Raw genomic sequence first — 11,337 nt, 5'->3', positions numbered from 1 at the left:
TCTATGGCTGGTCCCTGACATGATATGAAAAAATGCCATACTAAAAAAAGATGTCATAGAATGCAACCAGTTTTCAACCAAAATTGGCTAAATGCAACTCATGTATTTCGAAGCCCTGCTATAGAGATTCTCACAGGGAGGATACACCTTTTACCAAACACATATATAGAATGAAAACGATACACCTAATTATAGATGATCCAACAGGCGGATTTAGTAATACGCCTATCTATTTCGCCTAACGGAATAAATGTGACTTTATCTGCATCCTTTTCCTTGTTGTGCTCAAATGAACAGTATATATAGCCAAGGAAGGACTAAGCTACACATATGTTCTGTTTCATGCAGCCACTGACCATTCAAACGCTAAAGCGTAATTATCAACCGCATTTTAAAGTTTGGACCCAGACAAACAATGATGAACTCTCATGCGAGGAAACCCTCTGTGTTCAATAGGACAGTCCCAGGACTGAGGGGGGGCATCCATCCAAGGATGTGGAGGAGTTGCTCTGACCTGTCTACACCAAAGGCTGTCAAAATTCTAGCTAGATCCCACTTATTTGGTCAGTTGCCTATACTTTTATCTGTTTTAAACAAAGAAAAATACTTACACAGTATGACACCTTAACTCTGAATGTAACCACCATGTAACTATGAGTGGATAAAAATAACACGATTTATATGAAAAACATTATTTTTTTTACTGCCCGTTGAGATTGGATATCAACTTTAAAGTTATTAATGTTACTTTTAGCCTTTGCCTATATGTCTCGAGGTAATTCTATTTAATGTTATCATTTTCTTACAGTTTCTTGTTGTAAAATTCATTTAATTCATAGGAGCATACATGGTATCAGTAAGTATAGGGTATACAAAGTTACAGTAATTCAATTTAAGGACATAATTATAGGTTGTGAATCTTTTCTTTACTGGAGGTAAACAATGCAGAATCAGATTCTTGTGGAAGATTAAAACTATTATTTGTAGGCATATACTTTATAGGCAAACTTTCTTGTAACAAAATGTTTCATATGCCTCAATGACTTATAGTTACTTTGTAGCGTCACTATTAATTTCAATTTATTTTGTCCTATCAGTGCTACATCATCAACTGTTAATCAGTAAGCAAAAGTTATATTTATCACATAGATAATAAACCGTTTAAGTGTGTGTGTGTGTGTGTGTGTGTGTGCGTGTGTGTGTGTGTGTGTGCGCTCGTGCGTGCTCGCATGCACGCTGAGTGCACTCTGCACACGTGCAGAGTGTGGGGGTGTGTGAATGTTGCATATGCGTTTGTATGCGTGCATGCACATCTGTGAGGGTTCTGTGTGTGCATGCTACAACTGCCAACATGCACATGCACGTGTGTGTGCATGTGCGTGTGTGTGTGTGTGTGTTTGTGTGTGCGGATGCGTGTGTGTGCGTGGTAGATGCAGGGGCAGGGGCTCAGGTTCCATGACATTTATGTGTGTTCATCCCCCTATCTCCCCCAGGTCATGGGGGTCTTAACCAACTAGGTGGAATGTTTGTGAATGGACGACCACTTCCGGAGGTGATCCGGCAGCGCATCGTGGACATGGCCCACCAGGGCGTTCGGCCCTGTGACATCTCTCGTCAGCTCCGAGTCAGTCACGGCTGTGTCAGCAAGATTCTGGGACGGTAAGGACAGCACGCACCTTTAACTCAGCTGTGTATGACTATAACTCAGTCATACGCAGCACAATTCTCAGTGTTAATTTAACCCGCAGGAGTTGAAATGTATACCCATATTTTATGATATTCAGTGGATACATTCTTTGTACACTGAAGGGAACAATTAGGACAGCAGGCACTCTCCCTCGCTTATGTTGAACCAATGCAGGGATTTGACCAATGCGTCAGACCATGTGTCAGACGTCTGGCGAGGACATGACAATATACGCCGGCATGTATGCAACAACGCTGAGCCGTGTTTCAGCAACATGGGAAGCTGAGACTTGCGGCCCCATGTCGAGACAATCCTATATTTCTAAGTCGAGCACTGTGTTCAAATTGAAGTACATTATTATAGTTCCATCTTGTCAGTATATGCGCAACTCCAATCGAAGGGCAGAGAGTCGTTATTACACCGCTCAATATAGGCAATCGCTCGACATGGGTACTCGCTCGTCCTGGCATGCCTCATGGGGCTAAAGTCCACTTTCTGACAGCATTCCTGCATGCATTGAAATGTCGATATTCAATGTTGGTGGTTTGCAGAGATGTACAATGGCAATCTTTTAATTTGTTGGCAAACTCACTGAACCCTTTCCTACCTTGCACTCGTCCCCACAGGTACTATGAGACTGGCAGCATCAAGCCTGGTGTGATCGGGGGCTCCAAGCCCAAGGTGGCCACTCCAAAGGTGGTGGACAAGATAGCAGAGTACAAGAGGCAGAACCCCACCATGTTCGCCTGGGAGATCAGGGATCGATTGCTGGCGGAAGGAGTCTGTGACAGTGACACTGTACCGAGTGTCAGCTCCATCAACAGGTGACAAAGATAAACCCACCCGATGCACAATAGAATCCTTCAGATGCAGCACAGTAAACTCCTCAGTGTTATGTTCGTGTACACTCAGAAATAATTATAAATTGATAGATTAACACTGAAGGACTTTACTGTGTGGCACTAACATTGGAGTTCAAAGTGAGATTGTAATCTTCTAAAATATGGGACAAAAGTAGGCATAATGTGATAATGTAGGTTGAGTGAATACAATAATAATCACGTGTGTGTCCCTATACTGAACATTACACTTTGATTATTTTATTTGGATCCAGAATAATTCGAACGAAGGTCCAGCAGCCATTCAATTTACCGATGGACAGCAAAGGCCTAAGTCCAGGACACACGCTCAGTAAGTCTCACAGATCAAGTTTAATTAATATTTCACAGGATTAGGCATGAGCACTAATGCCTACAATATATATTATTGATATTATTCGTATTAATAATGGTGATATTTACCCTCTCTTTTCTGTATGTCTCTTTGCCCCTCTTAAGTCCCCAGTTCAGCAGTGACCCCTCCCGAGTCACCACAGTCGGACTCATTAGGCTCTACTTACTCCATTAGTGGGCTGCTGGGTATCCCACAGGCCAACGCTGATGGCAAGAGGAGCCTTGATGATAGTAAGTATAGATTAACACTGAATGAATCATTACAGACACACACAGTGACTCTTAGCTTTTATGGTTTGGGGTGACTGTGGCTCAAGAGGTAGAGCAGGTCGTCCAATGATCCATGGGTCGGCGGTTCGAATCCCAGCTCCTCCTGTCTACATGTCGAAGTGTCCTTGGGCAAGACACTGAATCCCAAATTGCTCCCGATGTGCTGTTTGGTACCTTGCATGGCTTCCGCCGCAATCGGTGTGTGAATGGGTAATGCACAATCTATGTAAAGTGCCTTGGATAAAGGCGCTATATAAATGCACCATTTATGGTTTAGGACAGTGGTTCCCAAAATGGGGTCCGAGAACCCTCAGGGTTCCTTGAGTGGGTACCAAACGGACCCTTACAGTTCTTACTCTGAGAGTGTACACATGGAACCAAATGGACACACACTAGACCCAATGCATACACTCATGAAAGTTTGAGAACCACTGGTCTAGGGCAGCTATTATTCCTAGCTCTTTCATTTCAACGACCCGCAAGTTTAATATGCATTAGGTCACGGACTGCCATTTGATTCTATATATATATTTTTTTATCTCTGTGACCTGTACATCTGCAATGTAAAATGAGCCCTCAGTCCCTTTGGGATTCCCCAGCTCAAATTCACCTGTAAGTGTCCATATGGTTCCATTTGTATATACTCTCAGAGTTACAGACCACTTTGGTCCCATTTGGTTCCTAATTAGCATCCATTTAGTTGGGGACCAACTGAAACCCCCTAAAGGACCCCTGGGGGTTCACCAGATCCCACATTGAAAGGCAGAGGTCTAGGGGAATTGGCCTCCAGTACTACGAAGTGAAGCGATCTTGCACACACTTCGGTTTAAAGAAAACAGAGACAAGGCTAAATAATGCTGATTAATTACAATGTTGCTATTCTAGATGGGTTTTACACATGGGTTGTTTCCAAATATAGGCAATATTGCAATTTCCCCACATGATGTTCTCTCCCAGGTATATCGAATGCACACACATGTACAGCGCATGCTGTCAGCGGCGAGTTTCGCGTACAAACTCCTAGCCTATACTACATGTGGTTTTTGTCTAATTACTTGCAATTTCAATCTAATCTTCTTGTGATAAACCATGTCACTCTTTAATTCGGACTCTATTCCTTTCTTTCCACGTCCCTTCTTGTCCCGGAACTCCCCTTCTCTTCCCAGGTGATCAGGAGAGTTGTCGACACAGCGTTGACTCCCAGGGCAGCGGAGGCGTACCACGGAAGCAGCTGAGAGTGGATCACTTCCCCTCTGCCCCCCAGCGCCTGGACTGTGGCTTTGACCGTCATCACTATCCCCCAGAGTCTTTCAGCTCAGCCTCCTCCAGTAGCAAGACCGAACAAGTAAGACCAGTACTCAGCCCAGTGAACGAGTATACACTGACTCCACAGCGCGTATTCAGAGCGTCAAGCTGTGACTCCGCCCACCCCCGGGGGAAGTTGTGATTTGCTCTTGTTCACTGCAATGCAATTTGCTGCATTTCCAAAACAATATTGCGCAGAGTAGCGATTATCAAACGTATTTGCAATGCCATACGTTGAAAGATCTGTTGCCTGTGGACAAGGCACGCCACTGTACCTCCGCAAGTTAGATATTATCGGCATAGATGTTTGTCCGTATGTGATTAAGGATTGGACCAAGTTGCATTGGCAGCCATAGAAAATTCTTACTCCGGGCTAAAACCGGATGTGACATTTGTGGGCGTTCCCGTCTAGCTTGGTGTCGATGTATAGTACTGCAACACATCAAATACTGACACTCGGTCGGGACTGGACCCCGTAGTGATACTGGCTCAACGCACTGGTCACCCTTCTAGCGCCACATTCCGACGTTCAGTGTGGTCCAACAACCCATCTGAACAGAGCCTGTGCATTAGCATCCTCTATGCGTCCTTACCGTCCTAGGTCACAAACTATATCCATGAGAAAGCCCATTTCGAGCCATGAACTTTCTTCTGGGTGTGGGCCAAACTTGCAGTATCAGAGTTGGCCCTCTTGTCAACTTTTGCTTCAATCAGACAAAGCATAGCTCAGAGAATGATATGCTTGTTAATGGGTACAGTTCTTTATTAGTGTTTTCTTGTTCTAGAATGTATACAGTATATGCACGCACACACATGCACGCATGCACACGCACACACGCACACACGGACACTTGATCTACAAATAGCTAATCCCTTTGCATCATCCCCAGACTTTGTACCCTCTGTCCCTCATCAACGGCAACCTAGAAGAGACCAAGACTGGCCTGTCAGCATCAAACTCAGCCATTGGTCGGAATCTCTCGGCACACCAGGGCTACGCCATGGTGGCTGGTAAGCACTTAAATCATGACACTTCATTAACGGCCCCCCCCCCGGGCGTCTACACTAGGCCCAGTCCATTTTTCAAATCACTTTGCCAAAAATAAAAAGCTTATCGATCAGCTATTTTCGCCAAACTTTCACCCAAAAATAGTCAGTAGGTCGATGCGTGGTAGGATGGATGGACAGAAAGACAGTGGACAGTCAGACAGACATGCTGCAATAAAACACTTACTTGGCCCTCTACACAGGGGCGATAGTGTTGGTTAATGCTAAATGCTACCTTTTGACCCCACCGGGAATAGAACTATAAGGCCAAGTCCAATGTGCAGAGTCGTTTCATCAGCAACGTCTGCATATTTTTGTAACAGCGACAGGACACTGACATGATGAACATTATGTAACTGTTGTTTTAAGCCAGACATCAATGTTAGTGGTTTCAAGGCAACTATCAGAAAACTGAGGTTCAACACGCTGCATATAGGCTTCATCAGCTTGTTCTGCATGCTCTTGCGTTGTATTAAGTATTGATTAGCCTTATTATCACAAGATGCCCACAGCAGCATCCAAACAGTTTTAACAGACGTGGAAGACGTACATCATGTCTAGTCTATCCTCAACCTCTTGTTCAATTTTCAAAGCACACTGAAACAAATCTATAACCATTATAGAACAACCCTTCATTTTTGTTTGATTAATTTCAATCAGTCTCAGGTCATTGTGTTTGTATAGTTACATTCATTCATATCAGTTATCCCATTTCTTTTCCATTCCACCCACTGCCTGTGCCATCCCCAGACCACCTACCACTTTGTCTGAAACAGGAAATGTCTCCGGAAGTGACCAGCACAAGCCCCTCCCCAAACATGGCTGCCTCCAACTTGGCCTTTGCGGAGTTGCAGGCATTACAGAGTCCTGTCTCTGTCAGTAGCACCTGCAACGGCTCCAACCATTTCCCCCATGCCTTCAACTCATTCTCCCATCATGCACCTGTGTATGGCCAGTTCAGCAGCCAGTCATTCATTGCAGGTAATAGAGACACCCATTTCATTCATTTACTTATTTTAAATATGCTATTGTTAATGGTAATTCACCCTCCATTCACTTTCATAAAACATTATAGTCCACATAATCACCAATGTATGCATTCGTTTTTAAGGGAATTTCTGAAAGCTTATGTTAGCCAATTTCAACCTGGCTTCCCTATATTGGGCATGGCAGGTATACGTATTTCAAACATTTTCACCTCCATTCACTTTCAATGAGTTGAAATTGTGGGCTTTGTAGATCAGCTATTGTCGTTATTAGTCGTATAAAATGAAACATATAGGGTAAGGTTTAAGTGGGGGACCAGAGAAAAAATAATTGTTGAATGTCAACAATGTTGACATTCAACAATCGTTTTTAAGTCATTTTGAGGACTTAAAATCAGACAATGACTTCATCACTGGCAAATATCAAAGTTGAAGGTGTGTGTGTTTTTAGGTCGTGACATGGTGAGCTCCACTCTGCCAGGCTACCCACCTCACATCCCCTCTGGCCAGCCTGGTTATACCTCCTCTGCAATCACTGGCATGGTAGCAGGTACAATACACTGACACAAGCACAAGTATAGATGCTTACACAAACAGAAGAAGAAGAGGAAATGTGAAATTGAGTACTCCATGTGGACAACTGACAACTTCTAATAATGCACAGACATGCAATACATAGAACAATGTGTTGTGAGTCTGTGACTGATCCTAAAATAAAAGAGCTGTATACAATACAACGAGGAAGAATGTAAAGGGATGAAGCGAGTAAGAAATCGAAAGAGAGAAGGAGAGTGGCTGGGAGGGAGGCTTGCAGATTAACAGGGAGACTGAGTGGGTTAATGAGTTGCCTGGCTATGCTGGCGAAACGTGTGTGTGTGTGTGTGTGTGTGTGTGTGTGTGTGTGTGTGTGTGTGTGTGTGTGTGTGTGTGTGTGTGCGTGCTTCTGGGCCCAGGGGGTATAGGGAACAGGCTGAGGGTTCCGCCTAGCTGCCTGCACCCCCACGCAGAGCCCTCTGACCACACATTGCCATGGGAACCGGGGGGCCCATGAGAAGGAGGTGGGGGCATGGTATGGGTATTGGTTTGGGGGAGGGGGGGACGTTAAGGGTGGCACAGGGGGCTAGGTATTAAGAGAGTTTGGTGTGTATATATGTGCCCCATGCGTGCACCTGTGTGCATTTACATGTGTGCCTGTGCGACTATGCCTGTGTATGTAGGGTGCGGTGTGCCGTTTTTATATGAAGTCTGTCCTTCGAAGCGCGAAATGAGAGGGTCTGATTTATTATTTTTCTGGTGGTCTCGCCATGAGGAAGCGTTCATACACAATTACTCACAGGAAGGAGGGAGTCAGGCAGGCAGAGCCCATGGATTCAATCCAGCCAACATAATTACCAATTAGATATCGGAATATATATAAAAAGGAGAAGAAATAAAGATTGAGCATGAAAAACTAATACAGGAAGTGTGGCATGGAGAGGAAAGGAGAGTTGGAAGACATTTTGAAGGAGTGAAAGGCGGATTATAGGAGGAGCTAAGTGCTGAACAGAGGACATGGCGGCTAGCCACATACACGCACCATTGGGCCGAGGGATTTCACCCCCAGCCATCCACCTGCACCGTAGATTAATGGTTTACAGGCTGCTCTAACTGTCACTGAGTTATGAGCTTAAACTGAGCAGATGCTGGCGTACAGACAAACAAACGAAGGAACGCTAAAGAGCTCTTGGAGTCTTGGACAATGGCATTGTCTCAGAAGCGTCCCTATTCTTGCCATTTTATAATAGGCGAACATTTTGTAAAAATAGGCCAAAAAGTTTCTTTAAAAATAAAAACGTCTTTTAAGTCTCCTCGCATCTGCATGCAAATAACCTCCTGCACATATAATAGTACTTGAACTTCCTCCTATTCATGCAGCCTATTTAATTTAAAGCACACCTCAGAGCGTACACTACGTCACACACTAGATCGCAATGATTGTGCAATCACTCAGTTCTTGCGCAGAAAAAAATGGCAAATAAGGTAAAGATAACTGTTCGGGCATTCCAGCCGTTATGGACATACATATGATTTTGTTCATGTTTATGTCTTGAAAATGTTTCTTGCCGATGAGTGATAAGCATCGCTTTGGGACTAAACAAGAGGGGTCTTTCAAAGATCAAACAGACCACCATGCAGAGTCATGTAAACATGATCTCTCTCTCTCTCTCTCTCTCTCTCTCTCTCTCTCTCTTCTGATGAATAAGATTGGGTGGAAGTCTGGGAGATTGGTGGTTTTATCGCTAATGATCATTACAATCTCTGGATGTCAAAGATTATTACACCATATACCATATAATGGACAAACAAAATCTATTGGAAATATATGTATTTTGATAGATCATCATAATTACATAATACTAATGTGATATGGCACACTCAAGAAAATAAAATCATGGCATCTCAGGTCAAAAAGGTGACCAACCCAGCAACCCCTGCAACAAATAAATTGATAGGGTTTAAGTTTAAGTGATTAATAATGAAGGCTTGGAGATAGTTTTTTTTTTAAATAAGTATTTTCTTTCTGGTGCAGGTGCAGACTATTCCAGCCAGTCCTACAGCCATTCCCCTTACACTCCCTACAGTGACGCCTGGAGGTTCACCAACTCTAGCATACTTGGTGAGTACTGTATGACCAAAAATAACAGAGATTCATCAGTGATATCAACTAATGCCTGAGTTTTACTTAGTTGCGTGGGGGTGTCGCACATGCTATCAAAACACATTGCGCTGTGGTAGGTAAATCAGGTGTAGCCTAAGTGTCATACATAGCCAAAATGCCTCAGACTCCTGGGGTCCTGGCTTGAACCACAAAATCACATTGTCGTTAAAAAAAAGAAATCACACAACCCTTATGTTCGAGTCTCGCAATTTACAATTTAGGCATTTAGCAGACACACTTAATCCAGAGCGAATTACAGTAAGCAAGAACAAAAAACATGGTAATACTAGCTTGACACTAAATCTGAATTTTCATCGTCTCCACCAGGCCGAAGGCATGGGGAGAGAGTATGTTTTGCACTCCGTCCGTGTGTGTGTGTGTGTGTGTGTTACTGATATCGATATTATGTTTTAGTTTTTGTTGTTTTTATTTCCCCCTTTAGTGCCAGGGAAACTATACATCTTCAATACAAGAAATACATGTTTAGAATCTACAGCTTGGTAGACTACAGATAACCAACACACCAACATAGCCAATAGCCAAAATGTATGCTTATCAACAACAGATAAACATAGGCTACTGCCATCGGTTAATGTCAATTGTATTTGCCGATACCAATATTGACCAATAACAGCATATGTGGACATCGGTGCATCACTACCTGTATAGTCATCGAGGCTAGGGCAAGTGATACAGAAAGTGCTACGGGGTAAGATGGAGTCTGAAGAGGTGGGTTTTCAGACTACGGCGGAAGATTGGACGCGAGTCTGCAGTTCTTCCATAGTTTTGGAGTGAGAAGGTAGAAGAGTTTGGGACGTGTGGAGCGTTGTCCTGGCATTTTTAGCGAAGGTACTTCCAGCCTCCCTGAGGCTGATATGAGCACGGGATGTTTGTAGGGTCCGATCAGACTTACAAAGATATGGGGGTGCCATACTTTTGGTTGCTTTGAAGGCCAGCATCAGTGTTTTGTACTCGGCAGCGCCCGGGAGCCAATGGAGGGAGCGGAGAAGGGGGAAACATGTTAGAATTTTGGCTTGTTGAAGACCAAGCGAGCTGCGGCATTTTGGATCAATTGGAGAGGCTTAAGTGTGCATGCCTCCGTAAGGAGGGAACACGTCTTGTTGACGTAACTCAAGCCTGAAAGTCAGGGGCCCATGAAAGTACAGTTGTCCTATCTGTGGTATCTTTATTCTAGGGACCAGAACACACTGGCAAGCTGTGGTCAGATGATTCATACTGACATGGGTTTTTTGGACATGAATAAACACTGAGATTCATAACTGTGACTAAAATACAAGCTAAATTGTCAAAGTGTTTGTTTTTATTGAAAAGGTAAACTGCAATAATCTCCCATACACTTTGATCAATCTTTTCAAATCACTGTTTGAAAAGCATACTGATGACCATTCTGTTAACAATGGATAGTGTGAGCTACTGTAAAAACGTTAGGAATTGTGTGTGTGTGTGTGTGTGTGTGTGTGTGTGTGTGTGTGTGTGTGTGTGTGTGTGTGTGTGTGTGTGTGTGTGTGTGTGTGTGTCTCAGTGTGAGCGCATGCAGTCAGATTCCAGTCGTACAACAAACGATCCAAGTCAGTCAGGTTTCCACTTTCCAGCACAAAACCATCTGCCACTGTGCCACATAAGCAGGATAGAGAAATGTCTGATGTTCATATCTCTGTCTCCCCCTACAGGTTCACCCTATTACTACAGCTCAGCCTCTCGTACAGCACCCCCCTCCACGGCTGCTTATGACCACCTCTAGTTGCATTGATTGAATCATTGTTTCTCAATGTCTGGTCTGGGGCACACCACCAGGGTCCCGACAACGAATGGAGCCTTACAGGACTAACACTGGATTTTTTTGTTTTGTTTTTTAAATTTTACTCTGAGAGTGCAACAGATGGAACCAAATGGACCTGTACGTAAGGTCCATTTGAATGAAGAAATGAAGAAAAGCTGTATACTTGAGATTTCTCTTGATTGGTTAACATCACACTAGGCTGTTAAAAAATGCTGTATACATTTTGAGTCTTGTTTCCAGTATATGTGTAAGGGTCCATTTGTGCACTCTCAGAGTTACAGACCCATGGTGGTCCATTTGGAATGCCTTGT

The 11,337-nt window shown here is 43.7% G+C and overlaps 1 protein-coding gene across 1 annotated transcript; it reads left to right on the top strand.

Moving 5' to 3' along the window:
• Window positions 1-493: 493 nt before the first annotated feature.
• On the top strand, window positions 494-10,987 carry pax8 (paired box 8; the record flags this gene model as incomplete). Its single annotated transcript, XM_083793054.1, has 11 exons — window positions 494-563; window positions 1,494-1,659; window positions 2,314-2,511; window positions 2,802-2,878; window positions 3,025-3,150; window positions 4,356-4,534; window positions 5,385-5,505; window positions 6,292-6,522; window positions 6,979-7,077; window positions 9,097-9,183; window positions 10,917-10,987. 11 exons carry the CDS (start codon window positions 494-496, stop codon window positions 10,985-10,987), a joined length of 1,425 nt encoding a protein of 474 aa, XP_083649180.1.
• Window positions 10,988-11,337: the final 350 nt, after the last annotated feature.

Source organism: Protomyctophum parallelum (assembly GCF_964188405.1).
Source record: "Protomyctophum parallelum genome assembly, chromosome: 21".
NCBI lineage: Eukaryota > Metazoa > Chordata > Actinopteri > Myctophiformes > Myctophidae > Protomyctophum > Protomyctophum parallelum.
The sequence above is the reverse complement of the archived record's forward strand: the minus strand, read 5'-3'. Positions and strand labels throughout refer to the sequence as shown.